Source organism: Toxorhynchites rutilus, chromosome 2 (genome assembly GCF_029784135.1).
Source record: "Toxorhynchites rutilus septentrionalis strain SRP chromosome 2, ASM2978413v1, whole genome shotgun sequence".
Taxonomy (NCBI): Eukaryota; Metazoa; Arthropoda; class Insecta; order Diptera; family Culicidae; genus Toxorhynchites; species Toxorhynchites rutilus.
The window spans coordinates 322,757,816-322,783,017 of NC_073745.1; the positions used below are offsets into that span (position 1 = coordinate 322,757,816).

Below are 25,202 nucleotides of genomic sequence, written 5' to 3' on the forward strand. Positions count from 1 at the left end.
CGATTAATATTCCGTGCTTTCTGCCGCTGCTTTTGTGTTTGAACGGACGACCGTAGATGTTGGTCTCTGAGCGTGATAGTATCACCGGAAGTTTAACTTCTATGGAAGGGAAGCAGTTCTGTGATAAAAAAGTGATGGAAAAAGTCTGTTTCCGGAATATGTTTCCTCGATAGAGAAAATGGTACGCGTTGCATTTTTGATTCGAGTGTATGTGTTCTAATTCTCTCTTCCTCTTGTGTACTGTGTGAGTGATAATTGATTGTGCACAAAGCGAGCGTGCCTCTCTGCCTTCATGTTTCATCGAACGTCTGTGTATGATATTCTCTGAGCGTGATAATATCACTGAGAGTTGAGTGTGTGGCAGCTTCTGTGTATGGTTCGATTCGAGTGCAGTACAAGTGTGGGGCATTTTGGAAAAAGCATCAAGCTGTCGAAGTTTTTTTTTCCTGCTTCAAGCGACAACTGTGTGTAGCCTTGTGTGCATGGCATATTCAACGCCTGCTTAGGTAGCATCGAGGGGATGTAATTCTGCACTCGTGAAATTATTTGGTGAGATCGATCTATATTATAAAACTAAATGTTCGTTGAAATGATTAGGTATTGAGGTTTGTGTCTATGGGAGAAGAGAATACTAGAGCAATTTCACTCCCACAGGTTTACCCCTTTATCAACAAAAATTATATCAAAATTTAACAAACCAATTCTTCTTACACAGCAATTCACGAGACGAAATTCGGAAGTCTGGAGTACATTTTAGTTATAGTTATAGTTATAGTTGTAGTTGTAGTTGTAGTTATGGTTATAGTTATAGTTATAGTTATAGTTATAGCTATAGTTATAGTTATAGTTGTAGTTGTAGTTGTAGTTGTAGTTGTAGTTGTAGTTGTAGTTGTAGTTGTAGTTGTAGTTGTAGTTGTAGTTGTAGTTGTAGTTGTAGTTGTAGTTGTAGTTGTAGTTGTAGTTGTAGTTGTAGTTGTAGTTGTAGTTGTAGTTGTAGTTGTAGTTGTAGTTGTAGTTGTAGTTGTAGTTGTAGTTGTAGTTGTAGTTGTAGTTGTAGTTGTAGTTGTAGTTGTAGTTGTAGTTGTAGTTGTAGTTGTAGTTGTAGTTGTAGTTGTAGTTATAGTTATAGTTATAGTTATAGTTATAGTTATAGTTATAGTTATAGTTATAGTTATAGTTATAGTTATAGTTATAGTTATAGTTATAGTTATAGTTATAGTTATAGTTATAGTTATAGTTATAGTTATAGTTATAGTTATAGTTATAGTTATAGTTATAGTTATAGTTATAGTTATAGTTATAGTTATAGTTATAGTTATAGTTATAGTTATAGTTATAGTTTAAAAAGCTACGCCAGTAACACCGGCTGAGTGTATCCTATGGTTTACATTCACTACTAACAAATTCCTGAATTCCCGAGACATTTATGAGAGGTCGTAGAGTTCTCTGCATCTCTCTTAAGTAAATGTTGAACTAACATTCCTTCCCTTTCCTTAGCAGTTGCAAGGACGTGGCCAGGACAGTTCTTAACTGTTGGAGAAAACATGCCTTCATCTAAGAGATATTACCAATCATCAGCAACGGATGGAGGCTAGTTTTTAACTCAACAATTCTGAATTCGTACCACCTACGATATTGTGCAACTTGCTCAATGCTAATGCTAATGAACAATGTACTGAACATTTCGTATCCTATTTATACGGTACAGGCAACAGTAAGTTCTATTGTTGCATTTTTGCTCGGGATTTCTAGAATATTCGCTATAAACAATGGAACTTCAGACATATGCGCGAGTATGGGAAGGTTAAGAGAGTATTATGTGGATTGTTTTACTGAAGAATCCCGAATATTCCATACGAAACGGGTAAGAACTTACTGTTATGTATAACATAAAACGTTAATTGTTCTTAACTTTTTCCAGGTGCGGATCCAGGATTTCGCTGCGAAAATTTAACAATCCTTGAGGGTATGGACAAAGTGAATGAATCATTACAATCAAAAGACATGAGCTTAGACGTAGCAAACTAAACTCCTTAAAACCTGCTTCATCACGTAATCTGTATACGCCAATCAGCGAGGGACGCGACGACACATTAGGCTTTTGCTGGCTAGGCAGCTTGAAGTAATAAAAGGTAGGCGAGAGCGTGGCTTGGCCTCTTTCTCGTTTGTGAAATAGCGAAGTAGGGTTTTTAAAAAGCACCCCACATTAAAGAAAGCCCTAAGTAAGCATCTAATCATGCCATTCAATACGCAAAAAAGTGCATTCAACTTGATTGCACAATTATAAATTTAAAGCTACTCGACCACGGAAAACGGAAAAAAACTGGAAACTCCAGAGCCCCTCTAACAAGTGAGGATAGTTTCTGAGGTATTCGAGAAACAATATTGCAGTTGGAACAGCGCGGAGAAGCTATAGCGGATATAACATCATATTTTTCAATTATAACGGGGGACGGACTAACATCTATGAGCATGGATCAATTGAAGTAGACTGTGTTAAATTTCAGACGGAAGTATTCTTCAGACATTGATACAGAGGAACTTGTATCAGAGGTGGGAGTTTTCAAAACACAGATGAAGGACCTACTCCCTGATCTGAATTCTGCCACGCCTTTAGGCATTATTCTCAAATACCATATCGAAGCAGTTTATCCTAACATCGAAACAGCGTTCCGAATTTTCCTGACGCGAATGCACTTTCAGCAAGCTTTATTTGATTTAAAAGTATCTGCGTTCTAAAAAGAACCAATGCCGACCTAATGACTTGGCAATTCTTTCAATCGAGACAGAATCGCTAGCAAACCTTGATTTAGATACAATTGTGGATCATTTTGCTTCAGCTAAAGAACGCAAGGCAAAAATTTTACTAGAGAATAAGCGAAGCTAGTAATAATATTTCTAGTCTTCTTAATGCGAATGAACTGATCAGAGTGAGCACTGGTATAAGTGAGTAGTTCTCTTAAAATACCATAAGGGGCTGTCCACATACCACGTGAACAACTTTAGGGCGGGTAGGGGGTAAGACAATGTCCACGCTTGTCCACGGAGAGAGGGGAGGGGGTATAGATGGAGTCCACGTGGACCGGAAGAATATTTTTTTAAATACAACCACCAGTGTTCTGATAAAAATATACGTGGAATTAGGTAGCTGATTCGGAATATTTCAGGTGATAGAGAATTATGTTTGATGAAAAAAATTCTACGTCTTGAACTGATTCTAATTTAGAAAGTACGCTACTTAGAATAATTATGCTACTCATTTGAAAGATAAGAAAATTTTGCGTAAAATGCTGTTGTAAAACATTTAAATTAATGGAACCAAGTAACTTTTAAAATATGAAACTGAAATTTTTGTGCTTTCATAGGTTTTTATAAATTTTCCAAAAATGCATGATAAACTGGATCGTTTCTATCAACCAAATTGAAGCTGTCCAACCATTCTACAATTTTTTTCATGACACTACACTGTCATCCTTCTTTTTATCTTGCAAAAATTTAAATGATTCACAACATAATTCATGTACAATTTGCTCAAATGAAATCAATCAATCATGCTAAACGGCGTAATTTTTGAATTAAAGTCAGTTTAAGGCAAAAAACGGTCTCAAGGAAAAGTTCAATAATTTTTTCGTAGATGAGATTTGACCATAAGCGTGGAAGATTTTTTTCATCAAATACGATCCTCTATCACCTGAAATATTTCGGATCAGCTAACTAACAACTTGTATATAACAATATTTCAAACGGATATATTAGTTTTAGATATTCTATTCAATTTATGAGAAAGTTTTCTCAGCAGTTTAACCCATTAACGACCAAGCCTTTTAACGAACTCCATTGGTGTCGTTTTGATCATTACGTTACAGAAACCTAAATCTTCAAGAATTTTTTTTTCCGTCCTTCCGTTTTCCGGAAAATGACAAAAAAAAACCGAAAAATCGTCAAACAAAACCATTGGCTAAAATCTACATTTATGATCCTGTAGGAGGTTCAATCCAATGGTTTTTTTCTACATCACAATGTGTGTTTTTTTATCAAAGTAATACTGTAAGAAAGTTTACATATTTTTGCATTTTAGAAAGTTTTGTTTTTTTATTAGGTTATGTGAGGTTATGCACTTTTCGCACATAGTTGCTTTAGTCCGAGTTTATTGTCCAATAAAGTTATACAAAATCGAATGAAATTGATGGTAAGTGATAGCCAATATATTGAGCTATCATTTGATGCCAATACCTTACCATATGGTAGCTTTCCAAATGAAAAATTATCAAAGTTACTGTTCGATTTTCCGAACGTTTGGCATGAAATGGGTTAAACATTCCTTTATGTTTCTGAGGAATCAATTAACTTTCTATTAAATTAATTGATTTCTCAAAAACACATTTCAATCGGAAAGCAGATTTCAAACCAAAAGTGTACAATTTTCTAAAAAAATGGGGAGGATCGGGACAGCGACTGATTAAATTGGCGTTGAATTGTTTTTTAGTAAACTGTTCGAATTTGATAAGTGATGTTTTGGTAAGGATTTTAGCGGAGGAAAACCAAAGAGCAATACAAATAATTTTTCGGGCAAGGTTAGTGAAAAAATCAATGATTCGTGAGTTTTCTCATGTATACACTGCATACCGCCGGATTTGCATTCCGTTCGAAACCATTATTTCGTTCGAGATATAATTTTGCATTCCCTATTTTTTTGCCCATTTAATGTTCGAAGAAAAGCAGATTGAACAAAATGCAAAAACAACTTGAACGGAATGCAAAATGGAATTTCGATCGAAATACAGAATATGTTTCCCCGCGAGCATTTTGAAAGACATCTAGACACTCAATGAAGAATGGTCAATAAGCAGTTGAAAAATTTAAAAATATACATTGTAAATATTTCTAATACGCTATTAGTACCCTCTGAAAATTCCCGGAACTATTGCGGAAAAGGTTTTGCATTGCGCTGATGACTTAAAGTGAAGCGAATGTGTAAATGAATCAACATTTCTTGTGACCAATCGTACTCCGGAGTGGGCAAAAAACTACACTCGACAAAAAAAAATAGAGGAGCAAAATGCGACATCGAAAGTTTTAAAAGATGTTTGAAACACTATAACTCTGTTATTAAATAATGATTCGTCAAAGCAACAACTGGACCTTGTATAGAATATTTTCAAGTTTGCAGTGGGCAAATTTGACCATCGATTTGCGGTGCGTTCGTTATTTCATGCAATATTCATGATTCCAAATTAAAGGATAAACGGATCATTCGATAGAGAATACATCTGTTGAAAACAGTTCTACTGAAACTTTCTATGAATCAAATGAAAGCGAAATAATCAGGTTGATTGGATTGTTATTGTGAATATATTTTTGAAATTTATAGAAACTTTGAAAGCAAACGTTTCATCTTTTCTTGCAATGTCTTTTGTCTACAACGCATATACACATTAAACTAAAATATGTACGTACGATATTCATAAATTAGAAATTTGTAGTTTGAAAATGCCGATTTTCTTGTCTTCATGTCATGATTTATATCGAAAGTACAGGTGTTTCGAAATCGCTTAGAAATTTCAACCCTTTACTCCTCAATCCTTTATCAAATGAAGATCTTTAGATATCAATGCATAGTCTCTATTCCATCATTTCTTTTCTTGAAATTTTTTTTAACTGATAAAAAAAAATCTAGGCATATAAAATTGTTTTGTTTATTCTTGTGCGATTCATAAACTCGAAAATTCGCCACTGATGGAGCTCATATTATGACACAATATAAAACCCACTTTAAGGATTGTTGTTGCTACTGCCAACCCCTCAGGAAGCTTTAAGATTTTCAGAAGGAATAAGCACACTTCTGAAGTAAAGCTGTGAGCCTAAATCAACTTTCTAGTATTGAATACGTATTCTATGTGGTAGCAACACATTTTTTTGCAAGTGTTTAAAAAATCGTGAACTAAAATTGTATCCGATAATGATTTTGAATCCATTTAATTTTATTCGATTGGCGTTGCTCAAGATTATTCCTCAATTATTCTAATTGGATAAGCAAAAATGTCCACGTGGACAACAGAGGGAGGGGTATGAAAATGTCCACGTTTGTCCACGGAGGGGGAGTAGGAGTGTAAAATCGTGCTTTTTCTGTCCACGTGGTATGTGGACAGCCCCTAATCTCTAAACTAGTGAAAAAATCGAATAAAAAGTGGTATTTTTGGGGCGCCTGCCCTCACTACGCCGCTGTTCTGTAGATATGATAAACCTGTTGTAAATGCGGAAATGTGATGTTGGACTCAAAGGTTTTCATCGTATCGCATGTTATTATCATCATTCTTAGACTAATAGCGATTAATTAACTCACAAATCTGAACTATCATGGAAAGTATACTCACAAGGCGAAACATCCCTGTATCGATTTTTCTCTATGTTTTCGTTCTTCCTGGCCACCGTGATCGCCAGATCGGCATTCTTCCGATACAGCTGCTCGTACTGAGCCAACAGCGAACCAGATGCCAACCCGTCACTGAGCAGCAATAGTGATTGGGTGAACAGCTGATCTCCGTTCAGTTCACCTCGCACGATATCGTTCTCCTCCGGAACGTACTGATACAGTGGTTCCTCCTCCATATAGTCGACTAAGGCATTCGGTTTCAGTGTAAGCATAAGCTCGCCTCCCTGTCGGGATGCTCGTATCAAATTCACAACCTGTTCGTGCATCATGGTGCTCACTTCGCACCCATTGATCAGCACCAGCTGGTCACCCTCGCAGATACGCGGGGTACTCTTGTCCGCCGGGGTATGTGGTGCTACCCGCGAGACCTGCACCGGGAGCCCTAGATCCACTCCACCTTTCACATTGAATCCAAAGCGGCCCTGATCGTCCGCCACCAGACGGATCGTAACGAGGCCCTCCTCGTTGGGGACATTGTTTTCCGGTTTGTTAATACCGTCGTAAGCCGGTGGCGAATCGAACATGGCAGGAATCGGAACGTCGTACGTACGAGCGCAGTGCTCGATGAAGGTAGGGCTGTAGAAATGTAAATTTAACAAAAAATGTTTTTACCCAGAAAGACAACAACATACTCATCACTCTGTTGCTCCCAGGCCTTCCTCGGGATCGACGGAGTCTTCGAGGTAACCTTGTCATACGCTCGGGTTGCCTTTGTCAACGACAACAGCGACAGTTGATTTTTGTTGTTAACGGTACCGTTACCGCTGGTACTATCGTTGCTGGAACCGTTCAACAGCGGCGAATGTGGTTGTGAAGCACTCAATAGACGCTTGCTAGGCGAGCGGATGAAAATTTTTGTCACCTTGCCTCGTTGTCTGCTTTCCTGGACTGCTTGAAGCTCGGTGCGGCCGGAATAATAGAACCTAGGTAACATTAAAACGAATAATTATTTGATTCCCCCTTTCTAGTGAATGCAACCATTCCGGAATAAGACTAAACAAGTGACACCTACTTAGAACCTAAGGTTAATGGCAGGAATCTGGGTGATCGGTGCGGTCTTTGCAGTCTAAAGAACGAGTGGTATTCGACACACGCTTTCCACAGTGTTTTGGCGTTACGGTGAGAGCCCATACTGAACCCGAGCAGTGTATCGTAGCTTTCCGACTTTTTTGCATTAAGTGAGTGAAACATAGTGAAATAATAAGGTGAGGTTTAATTGTATTTACAACAGTATACTATATAGTTGGAGGAACAAAACCTACCGGTTCTCGTAGCAGCTGTATGAAGAAATCTTTCCGCTTGAATGACACCTTCACCATCTTCGACCAGGAGAAGGTATTGATGCGAATACCATTTTGATAGACTAGTAAACCGATTGAGGAGACGCCCAGATTTAGCTCCTTGCCGGCAGAATCCTACGAATAAGGTACATTCAAAGCACTCGAAAAAACTCAGCGACAAACATTCAGACAGCCCGTACCGTTGCTCTGTGGAAATCGATCCCGTACATATCCAACCGCTTGGCATGTTCGAGATAGTTGTATTCGGCGTCCGCTGGTAGCTGCCCACGGTGGAGCTTGTGTAGTTCCGATATTCGCCGTTCGCTTTCTTCATTCTGCTCGGGTAGTAGCTGCATCTCGTTGAGATAGCCGTGAGTGTGATCCAAAGGATTATAATCGCCTAGTTCAGCTGAAAAACAAGATTAAAAAATAAATCCGTTTCGATCAAGTAACAACAGAGAGTACAACTCACACTGCACTGTGTAACTAGCGAGCAGACAGGCGGTGTTCAGACCGACGGACAGTTTTCCCTGAAATATGTCTCGTTTTATCTGCAGATAGAACTGATATCTCGTGTACTCTTCGTGCAGTCGGCTCGGGTCGGTTACGTAGAATTTCACCCGGAAGGATAGCATTGGAATGATGTCACTCGAGAGCCGAACAGCGCTCCACTGTTTGCGGAACGGCTTGTTCGGGTCGAGCCACCGGCCCGATTCACTCTGGACGGGAACGCTGGCCCCATCCGATGTGCCAGTGCTACCGCCACTCGCACTCGATGCGGTGCCAGTTTTGTTGTTGTTGTTGTTGCTGCTGCTGCTGATGTTGCCACTCCCGTCCGCTCCGACACGACATTTTGACTTGAACTGGAGACCGAAATAGTCCCGCTCGGAGAGTTCCAGATGCTGGAAGACGAGCTCGAGCAGATCCGCTCCCTTGGCCTTCTTGTCTAGCTGGAAGGTGTACGTACTTTCATCGAGGAAAAGTACGGTCACCGCTTTGGTTTGGGTTTTCTTGTCGCGCGCCAGTTCTGCACTTCTCACTTTGTACGTTCCGCTGAAACCACCGATACGGATCCGCTCAAGCATCGCTGGCCATCTCGCACGTCGCGGGAGAAGTGACCTGACTGTGTGGAATGAAAAGAAGATGATGGTAATACCTATAATACAAGTGGGAAAGAATGAAAGATTTCGAACGCTTATCCGCGTTGCCGGCATTGGGGATCGTATTACGAAATGGGGGAGTAGGCATGACAATATGGGTTTGCAGAAGAAATGAACAAACTTTTAGAATAAAAATTTTGAATTAAAATTATATTTCTCTAATCAAATTAGCACTTCATGTAAATACAAATCACTTTTGCTTGCAAGTAGTGAATAAATATCATACAAAAATCGTATCTAAAGATAATTTTATATTATAATGGTAAGTTTTGGTGAGAATATCTCAAAATTCAGAAAAAATAGTTTAAATTAGGGTCAGAACAACATACTTCTAGTAGGTAAATAACGACAAGAGAAAAATTTCATACAAATTTTAGCAATTTAGAACTGCTTTAGGGCTGACTAATCTGACAGAGAACAGTTGGCCTCATACAAACTAATGTCGTATCCAGATGTCGACACCATTCCGCCGTCAACGGGAATTAGCGAATTAAGTGCGCTACACATACACCGTCCCGTCATCGTGAAGTAAACGTAAAGGAATTAAATGTCAAATATTCTCCCATGAAAATCGTATGGTAGCATTCACATACACCATACCGGCAATTCGACGTCGGCAAAATAAGTCCTAGAGAATAGTTGACGGGACGGTAACGGTGACGCTGTATGTGTAGCGCACTTTAGCAAGCATTTCTTAACACTCCTATGCTCGCGTGAAAAATCGCAACTCGTGTGCTCTCAGACTCACGACCGTGATAAGTATATTATGAAACAGTTAAACAAAACGTTCAATATTTTGAATTACCGTCAGTGATTGGCGGTATTATTTAGTAAAAAACTCCACTATGGAAAAGCTCATGTAAGAGAACGTTTCCTGTTTTTTTTTGTTTGGATAGGAGAAAGATTGCTGACTTGAGTGATGATTTCGCTCATAAATGGAGAATGACGGTTTGAATTCCATTATGAGCCTTTCGACATCTTTCTACAACATTCCGAACAGGATCAAAAGGAAGAGTTCAGATTTTGTTGAAAAAGCAAAACAAAAAACGGTATTGATGGGGTTTGTAGACTACACTCTGCCCAACTTCTATAAGACCAGGTGATGAACTTGCTGCCTTGTCTCCTGCCATCCTTTATGCAATTGTGGTCTGGGGGTCATGTGCTCAGACTCACAGGAACAAACTCCAAGTGGCGCAAAATCGTGCATTGAGGATGATTCTTGATCGTCCTTTTGACACAAGGATCTCGGATCTACACCAAGAGGCTAGTATCCAAAAACTAGATGCAATTATGTATGAAACAAAAGCTAAATTTGTTGAGAAATCTAGATCCTCTGAATTTGCCCTGATAAAAAATTTGTATATAGTAGATTAGTTAGTTGGTTAGTAGTTAGTTAGTTAGTAGTTTATAAGTAGTCTCTTTCAAATTTAATTTCAAACAATACCATTAAAATGGTGAACAACTGTCAAATTAAAAATAAGGAACTTTTGCTCAACAGTATGATTTTAAATCCAAAAGCTGAACCAAAGATGTAAAGCCCAGACTGTGTCACTTGAACTGTAAAATATGTATTCAAATAGCATCTGAATAAAAATGCATTTAAGTTGTAAAAAAAAAAAAAAAAAGTGCTGCCTTGTGTCATTGTAAAAAAAACAATGCTTCAATTTATATTCTAGTGTGTAGGTATTGGTGACTACCATACACTGCATGATTTTCATATGTGTGTGTGCAAGCGCTGAACGTAAACGAATGTTTTCGTATTTTAGCTGTAACTGTCAAGTTTCTATAAGACCAGTTACATTTTCCGTTGTTTTGGTTGTTTTGATCAATAAAATCTGGAAAATGCCGACGGGAAAAGTCCTCACGGAGAAAGAAAAAGGACCAATCGATGCATTTCACCAAGAAAATGTTGGTATCAGCGAAATTTCTCGTGGGATTGGACGATCCCATTGAGTAATACTGAATTATTTGGCGAATCCTCAAGGATACGGTAAGAAGGAGAGCTCCACGTAAATCGAAGCTCTCTGACCGGGATAAGCGGGAAATAGCTAGAACAGGTTCGAATACTTCAAAATCGCATGTGCAAATAAAGCAATATTTCAACTACTTAACTGCTCGGGTGACAATTCGTAAAATTTTGCTAAAAAATCGTCATATAAAGAGGACTTAAAATGTTAAAACTCCTCATCTTACACCATCTCATATCGGAAGCCGTCTGAGTTTTGCCAAAGCTCACATAAACCGACAGTGGGACAAGGTATGTTATGACAAAGAATGTTTCCAAAAGAATACATTTTGCTATACAGCGCGGACTCGATTATATACAGTTTCGGATTTATTTTCACTGTATATAATCGAATCCTGTATATAATCGACTCAAAAAAAAGTTTTTTATTCGTTTTTTTTTGGCATGTATTCTTCGTTTTTTGAATATAAAAAAGTAATTCATCCCCTTAAAGTCAAAAAACAACTTTCTCACATGAAAAAAAATGAATTTATCTAGATTCTCTAAGGAGATAATAGACGACCATATTTGATGAAAAAAAATCCTTCTATGCATACGTTCGAATTTCAACAATGACAGAGTAATAGAACTTTTTTTTTGGACTCTGTTGCCTCAAACTGGCTCCACATTATAAAGTACGCTACGGAAGACGATTCTGTTTGAAAGATGAGAAAATTTTGTACAGGATATGGTAGTGGAACATCAATTAAATTAAAGCTCTCAAACCGCTCTACAATTTGTTCTTTGACACCCAACTTCTATCTTTCTTAATTTTGCGGCAATATCGATATAAACAATTCCTGGTGAAAAATTCAAGCAAAATCTTCAAAAACCACGATTTTTACCAACTGTACTCTTAATAGCCACTTAAATTACACCTTAACAATGAAAGGTTACATTTCTTCTTGAAATAAATCATAATTGCAATATAAAAAAAAATCCAAACTGTATATAATCGAGTCCAAAATTGTATATAATCGAATCACATATAATCGAGTCCGACCTGTATACCAAAACGAAAAGTTCTTCAATGTATAGGTTATTTTTACTGACAAGAAAAAGTTCAATTTGGATGGTTCTGATGGTTTTTTGGACCGACCGGCTCGCTCTCCAGACTTGAATCCTTTTGAAAATCTTAGGGGGGATCCTTGTACGCGGAATCTACACTGAGGGAAAACTTGACACCACGATTGAAGAGCTCAAGGTCGCAATTTCGGAAAAATGGAAAAATATCGTGAAATCCGTTCAGCAGATTTTGGTAAATAGTATTCTAACACGAATTTTCGCGGTTATTAGTCGAAATGGCAAGGTTACCAATTATTAGCATGTAAATCAGCCGATCGTTTTGAATTTTTCATTGATAATACTTATGAATTTTGAAGTGCTCTTATAGAAACTAAACAGCTGAAATTATCATATTTAAGCACAATAAATAAACAAACAACTCTTTTGAACGACATTGACGTTAAATATACTTTATTCTGAGCATTCAACAATGTATGAACGTATCTTGTTGAAATTCTAAATGTTTGTGTTGCAATGAAATAGAATCAGGTTGGTCTTATAGAAGTTGGACAGAGTGTAGGATTGAGCGATCTTAGATCGATATTCTGAAGATCGATCTGTTCCTCTCTGATTTCCGATTTCTGGATCGATTCTTTGTACTCCAAAAAATCGCGAAAACCAAACCAATCTTTTCCGTCCGTTCTTTTTGATCAGAAAAAAAAATTTCAGTGAACTTTGATATTAATTTCACGAAAAAACCTGACATTAGTGGTCGTAAATTGAGGAGAAACAGTTTTGTAAGTTTGATCACAAGTGGTCAAAACAAGTGGTCACAAGTTATATTCACACTATCAAATTTACTACTTTACTGAAAATTATGACGGAATTGGATGGTGACATCAGGCCCAACTGAAGCGTTCTTTTCTAGAACTGAAACAGCTGCCAATATTCCTATTAAATGCAAGACGTATTGCACGGTTGAATTTTATGGGATTAAGGATTCATTCCATGCCGGCACAAGATGAATGCACTGGAAAACATTATTTTTCGATGCTTTCTAGTCTAGCTTATTGGCTTTAATTTGATATATTGTTTATCTAAATCGGTCTAGTAGTTCAAAACTTATGAATTTTTGAGAATAGGAAAAAGAGAAAAAAAATGATATTCTGAACTATCGGTTAACTTTGAAAAACCATAACCTAAAAAAGAAAAAGAACACATCTATAATTTTGAGATATTTTATGAAAAAAACCTCAGCTTTCAAGAGAAATTATATAAAAATATGGCGCCTTTGGTCCCGAGGCCAAGAAAATCATCAAAAAAATACAATCAATAATAACGGAAACGAAATCTAAATTTTCTGCAACTGAAGTATTTTTCCTGAAAAGGTGATTGGCTTTAATTTGATATGTCGATTATCAGAATCGGTCTAGTAGTTCAGAAGTTATTATTTTTTTAAAGTCATTTTTAGGAAAAAGTGAAAAATAAGTGATTTTTCGGACCACCCTAAACCAGAAATGGTCACCCTAACGAAAAACTGAAAAAATACGGGTCTAATTGTTTGCGATAAAGAACAAAACTCCCACTTTTAACGAAAATATGAGAGCCACTATATCAGGTTTGGCATGGAACGGCATTACATTTTTTTTCTATGATGATGGTCCCACCTCATTCCCCTGCAAAGGCTTGAGCGGGACGAGTTATCTTATTGATAATTAATCTTATTATTACGATGATTATATTCAACGATTGGAAATGAAAACTGTCAGAATAGCCTACAAAAAAGCTCCGGTCCTCATTTTCATTTGTCTTTCACAGTTTTCGACGAGAAAGCAAACATTATCTGGTAGGATAGAATTTTTAAGCTATATGAAATATGACGAAAGATTGTGGAGCAAAACTGTACATAGAAAATTAAATAAATGTTTATCTGCCTATAAAAATTGTGCTTTTGTTCTCCAAAAAATTCACACAAAACATTCGGGGCAATCCATAATGAGCTATCCTGATTTCTTCCGGATTTTTATTTCCATTCTCCCTGATTTTTGAAAAATATAGTTGGCAACCCTGCCGGCCGTGGTCTGCAATTGCGATCGTTTTCAAGCTCTAGCAGCTGAGCAAACTCAAGCCTAATTCTAGCCAATACTCCAGACTCACTCCTTATTCCAAGGCATTTCAAGAAAGTTTCCAACCCGAAAAAATCCTTGACTGATCAGGAGTTGAACCCAATACCTATGTCAGTATTAGCCTTGAATTTACAAAGAAATTCCCGCTTTACTAGATACCCGACAACGACCACTAATGCGATCATCAGCGATCAGCTGAGCAAACCTAAGCCTAATTCCAGCCGATACTTCAAGCCCTACATTCAACCTGGAGTAAAAACGTATCAACCAGAATCTGCAATGAGATCTGCCCCAACACAGAAAAATCTCGTTATAATTATCTGTTTAGAAGATGAATTTACGAGTATTCCGGTTGAGCTATCCCTAGCTTCACTCTGGGTTCCACATTACACCCCTTGGAATGCATTATGTTATTCGCGAAAAACTACTTTTGCTTATGTTCAATTTAATGCTTCTCCCTGTGTGTGCCAACGCGCGCGGTCTTAAACTATTGTTTAAAGTTAAATTTAAGTCTACGACTAGAGGAGAAAAAATATATATGGCTAAACTAAACAAACAAATAACATACCATCATCATCATAGTCTTAAGATAAGAAACACAAATATCCGTTATAACTTCGTCATCTTACATACTAGCAATGGTTAACATTGATTCTATACTGGGTTAAAAATCTAAATCATACTTCAAAAACTTTTTACAAGTACTACGGAACATCCGAATGCTTGTTGCTGTCTTTGCTTCATTTGGTAATGTTTTGTATAGTCTGTATCCTTCATAAAAAGATATTTACTGAATTTTATATCTATTCATTGATGAGAAAATGAGTTTACTCACTTAACCAACCGCAAAGTTTTAAATTGGTAAGTATTTTGTATGAATAAAATAGAGATAAAATTTTAAAAGAAACTTGGCTATAGGGATCGAGGGTATCATTTCATTTTGGAAAAGGGCCCAAAATAGTGTGAGAATCCCTGGCTTAAACGAATGCATTATAAACAAAATGATAAACAACTTATTTATAAAACATAAAAACCAATCCAAAACCAATAGACTTCCTCAGACAATATCGATTCTTATGAAACGAAAGTACAACACCAAATCAGTCTTAACGATTTGCACGATACTCAAAATACGGCGAAAATGAGGACGTGAGTCGATGCAAAAATTGTAAACTGCACCGTCAACTTCTCGCTCAGAGGGCAAACAAAATAAAATCACTCCCAAAGAGGAGGGGTTAATAGCGGACACTCCACTGGAGAGGGACAGGGTCACAATCGGCGTTGCCCACGCTTCCTATCAACGAAACATAAATCCATCTTTCATCGCTGAAACGGCGGGGGGTATCATTATGGAAACACCGGAGGCGCTATCGGACGGAAAAGGCAAACACGAACAAACGGGCCATTATTATGGGTCACCCACAAATAATAATTTGAAGTTTCGCACACTCTCAGCGGTCAGTCGCGTCTTTGTTTGACTGTCTGTCTGTCTGTGTCTCCGAGAGGCGACAAATGTAAATCTCAATTCGTTGTGGCTAAGCCGGAGATATGGAGCTATGAGACCATTCACAAAACCACTTCCTCTCTCCCGCTGAGCAACCCATTTCATGTCTCATCTTGCAAGAGAGTGCTAGATGTCGATTGTTTTCAGGAATCGTGGTGAGTCAGCTCTAACGTGTTTCGATTCTTGATTCGTTCGTCCAAATCCATATTTTACGTCACCGTTGATCATATACCTCGGAAGCTTGTGAAGGCCGTTGATAAGAGAGACCGCTGCAAATTTGTTCAATTGATTTTCCCGTCCGGTGAGATTGCCGCCTTTGCATCACGCAGACCAAGCTGACATGATGATAGTAGTGATGATAAGATATTTCCCGAGGAGCGGCTAAAGGGTGTGTCACATCATATTGCATCACGGAAAAAACGCTGTAGAAATTTAATTTTTAGGAATTATACCTTCAGCTTTCGCTTATAATCAGATAAGAGTGTATAGATCACGTTGGCCATGCTTCACTGTCAATTTTTCGTAAATTTGGAAAAATGTCGTCGAACGAAAAAGAGCGTCGTGAATTAATCCTGTGCACTCATTTCGAGAATCCGGAGTTGTCACATCGGGACATCGGTAAGATGCTGGGAATCGTCCAATCCACGGTCAGCAGAGTACTAAAACGATACTTCGAGAACCTAACCATCGACCGGAAGGTGAAGAACGGCAAAAATGGATGCTCCGTCAGTGAAAAAGATCACAAGCGCGTAGTTAAGCAGTTTAGACGTGATCCGAGAAGTTCGGTCCGGGATGTCGCCAATAAGCTGAATTTGTCAAGTTCATTCGTCCAGCGGACCAAGCAGCGGGAGGGCCTGCGTACATACAAGGTTCAGAAGGCTCCTAACCGCGACGAATAGCAAAACATGGTGGGGAAGACGCGAGCCCGGAAGCTGTACACCGAAATGCTGACGAAGCCGCATTGCCTGGTAATGGACGACGAAACCTACGTCAAAGCGGACTTTCGTCAGCTGCCGGGCCTGTTGTTCTTCTCCGCAGAGGACAAATTCAGCGTTCCGGAGGAGATTCGCAAGCAGAAACTATTCAAGTTTGCCAAAAAGTACATGGTGTGGCAAGCGATCTGCTCTTGCGGAAAGAGGAGCGCCCCCTTCGTGATGACCGGCACGGTAAACGGGCAGGTTTACCTTAAGGAGTGCCTACAGAAGCGCTTACTACCACTATTGAAGCAGCACGAGGGCCCGACCATCTTCTGGCCGGATCTCGCTTCGTGCCACTATTCAAAGGACGTGTTGGAGTGGTACGAAGCCAACGGGGTCACCTTCGTGCCAAAGGAAATGAACCCGCCCAACGCGCCGGAGCTTCGCCCAATAGAGAAATATTGGGCGATTATGAAGCAGGCCCTCCGGAAGAACCCAAAAGTTGTCAAATCGGAGGCGGACTTCAAGAGAAAATGGATTTCTGTTCAAAAAAAACTACAACCTGACGTTGTACAGAACCTTATGGACGGGGTAAAGAGGAAGGTGCGAGCATACGGGCTTGGGCTCGAAGTATGAATAAAAAGAAAATGCCAAAAGTTGTTTAATAGTTTTTATTTTACTGTCTAAAATTTTCAAAAGGATCGGTCTACTGGGCGAATTTCTACAGCGTTTTTTCCGTGATGCAATTTGATGTGACACACCCTTTAGAACGGAAGAGAATAAATCTTACCCGAGACACGCTCCAACGCGCTACTATAAATTAAAAGGTGGCGGTTGAAGGAGTGAGGGAGGATAGGATGGTGATTTCCGTCGGACGAATAATAGTGGTATAGTAGTGGTCGCGATGGTGCAATTCTGTTTCTATTGTGGGGCTACTCAATCGTGAAGACAAACACGCAGCGAAGTGGGGGAGAGGGAATGATGATTATTTTCCCCGATGCGTTTCCGCCCCAGTTGTGTATTTGTTTTATCAGACTGTTTCGCACTCTCTTCTTGATATAAACTATAAGTGGTTGTAGGTAACTAAGGATGGCGTGAGTGAAGAGGATTACGACTGAAGTAACGACACGCAGATCTTTTGTTGGCACTGGAAAGTCTGAATGAAAGTGAAAACTTTCATTGTACCGTTGGATGGAATTGTTTTTGTTTCGTTTGAAGAAAAAAATGGCTCTGCGAATTCATTTGGTGTTAGCTGATGTTGATGCTGTTTTTAATTTTTTTATATAGTGACAATTGCAATATTTATACACTAGCGACAACGTACTTACTGTGCAAGGTTGGAGTTTACGTCGCAAATATTCGTTATTTCTATTCTTCTTTTTCTTCTTTTCCTTTGTTTACGGAGACTTTAACTCTTTGTGGTCGTTTGTCTGCTCTCAGCCACCACAGCAAGAAACCATGCTAATCTTATTTTTTACTCAACCAAACAACAGTTTATGCTTTTCCTAAACGTAGCTTGATGTCTGGTGATCTATCTCACGAATCAATGCGGTGCTCCTATGAGTAATAGATAACGGTACGCAGTATCAAACAAAGTAGTCACCCACACAAGACAACGCACCGTGCGTTGAATGCATAGGAATGTATTCACAATTGCAGGATTTAGCCATTGTAACACTTTGGTGTGATGGAAGAGATTGTTGATAAGTATTAGAACTACTGTTTTCATAAACGTCTTATATTATTTGAATAATCGCAAAAGTGAAGCGACAAAATATTTGTTTATATACAGTAAAAAGTTCTGATCATTTCAGATACGCAGAAATCATTATTTGAGTAACTTCTGGTGCAGAAGTAGTTGTTTTTAAAGAGCAGAATAATTGTTTGCATAATTGTCGTATGTCATCTGTCTAATCTCATGTATCAAGTATTGATTATACTTCATTTGATTTACTCTTGGAGACTGTTTCGAAAGATTCCACACGAAGATGAATCATAAAATATGAATTTTATATAAAAACATCAAATTAAAATACATCGTTAAGCTAATACATATACATAAAGCTCACAAAAAAAAAATTTTTTTTTTCAAAATCTTGCATGTATCACTGCTTTTTCAAGAAAAAAAAATAATTCCGATCAGTACGACACCCATACCCAAATTTAATACGACCGCAAAGGGTTAAATCATTCGATTCGTTCGTCTCTGCTGTTTTCTATTCTCGCGGCTACATAAATTGTTCGTTATTGGCAGCACGGTTAGTGAAGCACACAGATGGGCAGAACAAATGTATGGGAAAATGGGAATGCTTCCAATTTTCATCAAATTAAACCCTTTCCAGACCATGGGACCGTAATATATAGCATATCAATCTTAGAGAATTTCTGATTCAATTGGTATGCAAATCGTCAAAATCCGTTCGCAGTAAAAATAGTCATTAACGTGAACTTTATTTCATAAAAACGTGACCTGTTTTCTGATTTGGCACCCTTAATAAAAGACGTAGTCCTACGTCAAAAGAGGGTGGGTAATGTCGGGGACATAACCGAAGAGATGTAGGACAAGGGCTGTCAATTTGAATAACTTATCGAATATCCGAGTTTTTTTGTATCTATTATCAAAATTACATCTCCAATACCTTAAAAAAACATCATTGCCGAACAAATAATTCACAAATTATACTATTCAGCATCTTTGGCAGAACGGTAACAAGAAATCTTTTTTTTTTCAACAGCTATGCGATCATTATATTTTTAATTGTATATAATTATATTCACGGTCAGAGGGGTCGCGTCTATTCACTGTTATTCGCAAAAATGACACAGAGATTGGTTTAATTATGTTTGAAGAAAAAAATGTCCTGAAGATTTCTACAAAAAATATAGAAGATAGTTTCCATCACACGATCGCATTGTTGGCGTAGGACTACGTGATTATTTTATTCAATTCGTTTGGTTATCACTTCATATAATAGGAGCACAGGTAAGTTTCTTCCTTTTTTTCAAAAATTAATGCTTTATTCTGCAAAAATGATTACAAATTTAATATTCAAAGTATTGCCCATCGCTAGTCACAACTTTTTCCCATCTTTCTGGCAATTCACGGAGCCCTTTGCGGAAATAATCGGCCGGTTTGTCGGCTAACCACGAATCGATCCAATTTTTGCCTTCATCAAAATTGGAGAAGTGCTGGTCAACCAGACCATGTTGCATCGTTCGAAGAAGGTAGTAATCGGACGAAGCAATGTCTGGAGAATACGGCGGGTGGGATAGGACCTCCCATTTCAGCGTTTCCTAGCATGTTTTGACCGGTTTCGCGACATGCGGCCGAGCATTGTCGTGCTGCAAAATAACTTTATCGTGTCTTTGCTCGTATTGTGGCTGTTTTTCCTTGAGTGCACAGCTCAAACGCATCAATTATTGTCGGTAGAGATCCCCCGTAATGGTTTCATTCGGGTTTAGCATCTCATAGTACACCACACCCAGCTGGTCCCACCAAATAGACAGCATAACCATCTGGCCGTGAATATTCCCCGCGGCCGTCGATGTTGGTGCATGGCCGGGGTATCCATACGTTGCCCGACGTTTAAGATTGTCGTAATGGACCCACTTTTCATCGCCAGTAACGATTCGATGCCAAAAACACTTTTTTGTATGCTGTTCGCACGTGAAAAAACGGCGTTCAATTCATACGGTACACAATGTTCTATCTTTCGGATCATTCCCATTGCTTTTAAACGATCGGATATGATTTGCTGAGCCACTCCAAGTGTATCTGCAAGTTCTAGTTGCGTTTGTGACGGGTCTTGATCGAGTAAAGCTTCCAATTCTTCATCTTCAAACTTTTTTGGCGGTCCGAAACGTTCTTCGTCTTCCAAGTCAAAATTATCACTTTTGAACCGTGCAAACCACGTCTGACACGTTCGCTCAGTTGGAGCATAGCCACCATAAATTTCCACCAAAATGCGATGACTTTCCGCAGCTTTTTTCTTCATATTGAAGTAATGAATTAACACTCCCCGCAAAAACACTCTCGTTGGTACGAAATTCGACATATTCAAAGTGTAAAAAACTATGTTGTTTACGCTTCAACTTTTTGACATATACTGAAAAAGACGCGCAATGACAGTAGCTTTCCAACGAATGTCTGGAAATTTGATTCACTGGAATGATAATCAATTTACGCTATCGAAGAAACTTACCGGTACAATTAGTCAATTAGTATCAATTAGTGATGAAACAGATAGAAGTTTGGCCGGACACCGGATATCCGGCATGCTTCGAGGCCGAATAGCCAGATATTCGGTTCTTGATTAGCGAATACGAAACTGCGATACACTGTATATGTTCATGAAGCAAACGAAGAATTGCATTTTAGGGAGTAATAAACACATTTTCACATAAAAATAATGAACTATGATTATATTTTTCGTATAGAATGAATATTTCTTAATAGAGTATCAAGTTTTCTGCAAGGAACATTGAACAGTTTTTTTCTGTTAAAGATTTAATAACAGAAAAGGTTACAATGAAGAATTTTTTGCAAATATATTGAAATAATTCTAATACTAGTCGAGAAAGAGTAGGTACTGCGAATTCAAATAAGCAAAGGACATCAATCAATTATTTTCATTCAAGATTACAAAACCTGGAACTGGCTTCAGGAATGATAATCTGAAAGAGGGTACACTTACTTCACCACAAATCAAATTAACCGAAGCAAAAAACATGAAACTGAATTAAATCTGACACGCGAAGCTCACGACACCTTTTGGGACTGTTTCAACGAAATAAGAGTAATAGTCAGCATCGTGGCTCATATATTTAATACCGATTAGGGTGCCCATATGCAGAAAAAATAGAAAAAAACATCCTATTGGTAACGAAATCGAATTCATGTTCAATAAGTTTGGTGGTCATTAAACTCTAAGCAGTGTCCCCAATTGACAAGATTTGCTAGTTTTTGTTATCCGGCGCCTTTCAGTAGTGTTTGGAGTTATAGAATGCTCTCTGAAGCAGGCCTGGTGTATGAAGCAAAGCGTAATCGGTCGATTAAAAAAATCATAATAAAAGTCATAGTGTTAATGAATTAATGTTATGAGTTAATAATAATTAAATTTTGAAAAAAATATGATTTATCCTGTGTTAACACGTTGAGTCCCCAAGTTATTCTTGCTGCACTTGCCGTTCAGCCCACATCAGAGCCTTTGCACAATATCAGTGTCGGTCCCAGCTCCAAAAATATTTATTGTATAAATAGAAAACAGTAAAAAATTCGACTAAAAGAAGTCAAATTTTGTAAAACATCCGAAAACAGCCCATATATATTTTTATTTTCTTATTTTGTAACTGTCAGTCCCAGTCAGTCAGCGTTTTCCTACAAAAAGCTCAACGTCGGCCCGCTGTGACTGACACGGAACTCAACGTGTTAATGAGAAATTATTGATTTTTTTCTAATATCCGGTATCCGGGCGAATAGTAAATATTGGCCGGAAAAGCCGGATTTCGGATAGTTACTGGATATCCGTTTCATCTCTAATCTCGAAAAAATACCTTTTTTAAAAATAATGCAGTATTTTCCACAAAAAAAAGGTGAGTAATGTTGGGGACATAACCGGAGGGACGTGAAACTACACAGTTCCTTATGTTATTCAGCGGCGCGAACTGTTTACAAAGCAGCGAAACAATGAAATTTAACAATTAACTCTAAGTCTGAGCATTAACATTTGCTTGCTGTGTAGATCTACATTAAAACATTGAACATACTGAATATCCAAGTATCAGTATTTCAGTATCTCTTGGCTAAATTACTCATCTATCGCTCCGAAAGATATAATTCTCAAAGAAATAATCCACGAATTATACTATGACATCACCTTTGGCAGAACAGCAACAGATAATCTGAACGATTTTCGTCTAAAAAGATTTAGACGAAAAAATGGGGGCCCAAAACCCGTCAGAACCCGTTGGTGTTGAGTACTTTTGTACTCGCTTGTCGTTGTGGAAACCGGATCCCTAAAACGTACTTTCAAACTGAGAAGCCTGGGAAAATCGTCATTTCAGATATTAGAGGTGAATGAACCTTCGCGATTCGAGAACTACGTAAACATGAGATGTGCAATAATTCCAGAGGGCAATGTAAAATACAATGATCGTTTGACAATTATTCCGTTCACATATTTTGGTAGTCCTAGACGTCATATCAAACGTAAAGGATGGTCATCAAATTTACTTCTATCGAAGATCATAATCTATTACAAAAATTTCGATGCATTCTATAATAATATTCGAAGTGGTAAACAAGTGGATTGCATAATATAATTGCGTAGCTCTACGTTGAAAATATGCGGTCGTGTCCTAGATACAACCCCTTACAATTTTTTATTTCAGACAAAGCTCGTTATTTTTCAATTGTTCAATGTTGTGTTTCAAAAAGTATAGTGCTTGAAATTACGAAAAGTATGCATATATACATATATCCCCTACAGCGGCTGCGAGATAGTGCTGAAATTCAAAAGTTATCTTTGAAGTCGACTCACTGGCTGGATCAAAAGTAAAACTAGAATTGATACGAAAGCGAAGTCTAAGCGAATGGTTAATTTCACATTTTCTTCCAGCAAGCCAACACAAACTCAGTACTGCATATTCCGAGAATGCATTCTGAAACCAACAATGTTGCATGTCCGTTCAGCATGATAATAAACCATAAACTGAAGAACTGGCACTACGGGGGATTATCTATTGTGCCGCTATTCTAGCGGCTACGGTTGGTATGATAGTGGTATGGATCTTTTCAAATTGTGCTTCGGTGCTACTTTACTTGCTCCTTTTAGACAGCAAAATTTGGGAACAAAAATTGAACCAATCAAAACGTTTTGATAATGCATGGTTCCTTGAAAATTTTGTTCATGTTCGACGAAAAAAAAAAATGGATTGACCAAGGTAGGAGAGAAGAAAGAACAAGGACGATGGAAGAAAGCTGAGATAAGAGAAGAGAGGAAGGAAAAACATAGGAAAAGAGAATATATAGGAGGAAGAGAGAAGATAAGAAGGGGGAAGAGTCGATAGAACAAAAGCATAGTAATAGTAATAGAAAAGTAATAAAAAGAAAAAAAATAAAGCAAATGTTCGTTGACAGGAAAAGAAATGAGAAAGTTAAAAGAGTTAAAAGTTAAGAGTTAAGAAGAGAAAATGAGAGAAAATAGATGAGAAAAAAAATTGGAGAGAGAAAACAGAAATGAGAGAAAATAAAGAGAAGAAAAAGAGAGTAAAAAGGGATATGAGAGAGAGAAAAAGAGAAAGAAAGAGAGAGAGAGGGTGGAGAAAGAAAAAGAGAATAAAAGAGACAGAAAAAGAAAAAAATAGACAATAGAAGAGAGAAAATTTCATGAGAAAACAGAAAATTTGAACGAGAAAGAATGAAAGAGAAGTAAATGACAAAATGGGTTCTTCCACGTCTGATTTAGTCGATCAATTCTTGAGATTTGTTAAGAAAATCAAATAATATACTGTTTCAATATATCAATATTTATGAATAAGAACAGTGTAGACTTTGGAATCGAACAGCTGACATCAGCTCGTGATGAAACATTTTACCAATTGTTATCCTTCGTAGGTCGAAGGAGAACAATGAACAATGGAGAACATTGATTTTACCGTCATTGATTGCGTCAATACTTAAACTAAACAGCAATTCCAAATGAAATCTTCCTAAAAATGCAGATTTTTAAAACTTGTATTTTTGATTCCAATGAAAGTGTGTATTCCGTTTGGGTTGGAGGAAATATGAGTTTTCCACAGGAATTGGGAATTTTTTGACTCAAGCGTAACTTTTGAAAAGGGCGTATCGATTTGAGTAAGAGAAATATTTGATAATTTATATCTCAAAAACTATGAGTCCTACCGAAATAGTGTCTTAGAAAGAGTTATAGAGTATTGATGGTTGAATATGAAAAAAATGTACACTGAGGAAAAAAATTAGTACTCTTTTTTTTATTCACAAAATAAAAATTCAATTTGCAATATCCAAAATACATAGTTTTTAATTTTACAAAATAGAAGTCATGCAGAAAACCTAAAAAATGGGCCCAAGATGGCAAAACTATTTTTGACGAACTTTGTGGAACATTAAATTTTTAGGAATTTTCGAAACTTCGAATTTTTGTATGTTAACAATCATTTTTAGCCACAAATTATGAATCCTGATGTGATTTAAAACAAAAAAAGGTTATTATCAATCTCCTTCTAAATGTAGCCATTCTCGAAATATTTTAAAAAATATTTGTAATTTATTGTCTTTTTAATAGTAAATAGGCCCTTTAAATATGTTTGTCGTGTTATACCATCATGTTCATGATATTTTCGGTGTTCTGAGAATCGATGCAAGTAAAAAGTCACAGGAGGGTTGTGTCCGAGACACGACCGCATAGCTGACGTTGGATTCCGTTAGGCTATCTGTTACAGGCTGATTTTGGATATGTTTGAAAAATTACATTGTTAAACTCTTCGATAGTGATTTGGTGGCCTTGAAAAGGGCCGTTTTGTCTGGTTGTTAGGTATTGTTTGTTCACTCCACCAATGTCCACAATCGAGTGATAATGAGAGAAAGATGGTGATTAGCAATTTGATGGTGCGTATCACGATAGAAGATGCCTAAGTGAAATGAGATGAGAGCCGCCCTCTGTGGCCCTGGACTAGGTGGCTACTGTGTTATGTATGGATGAAATAAGAAAAAAAACCTCATCAATGTAATATAAGATAATTATCATTATC

At 37.6% G+C, this 25,202-nt stretch overlaps 1 protein-coding gene across 1 annotated transcript in view; it reads right to left on the reverse strand.

The window, feature by feature from the left end:
* Nucleotides 1–25,202, reverse strand: part of LOC129769049 (tyrosine-protein phosphatase non-receptor type 4) — a 36,401-nt gene that overhangs the window by 8,112 nt on the left and 3,087 nt on the right. Inside the window, exons 2-7 of the mRNA XM_055771061.1 lie at nucleotides 8,186–8,836; nucleotides 7,914–8,122; nucleotides 7,696–7,848; nucleotides 7,446–7,597; nucleotides 7,066–7,356; nucleotides 6,375–7,009 (exon numbers count right to left, since the gene is read on the reverse strand). Of these exons, the coding sequence (XP_055627036.1) occupies nucleotides 6,375–7,009; nucleotides 7,066–7,356; nucleotides 7,446–7,597; nucleotides 7,696–7,848; nucleotides 7,914–8,122; nucleotides 8,186–8,798 (2,053 nt within the window). The 5' untranslated portion in view covers nucleotides 8,799–8,836. The remainder of the gene's footprint in view (nucleotides 1–6,374; nucleotides 7,010–7,065; nucleotides 7,357–7,445; nucleotides 7,598–7,695; nucleotides 7,849–7,913; nucleotides 8,123–8,185; nucleotides 8,837–25,202) is intronic.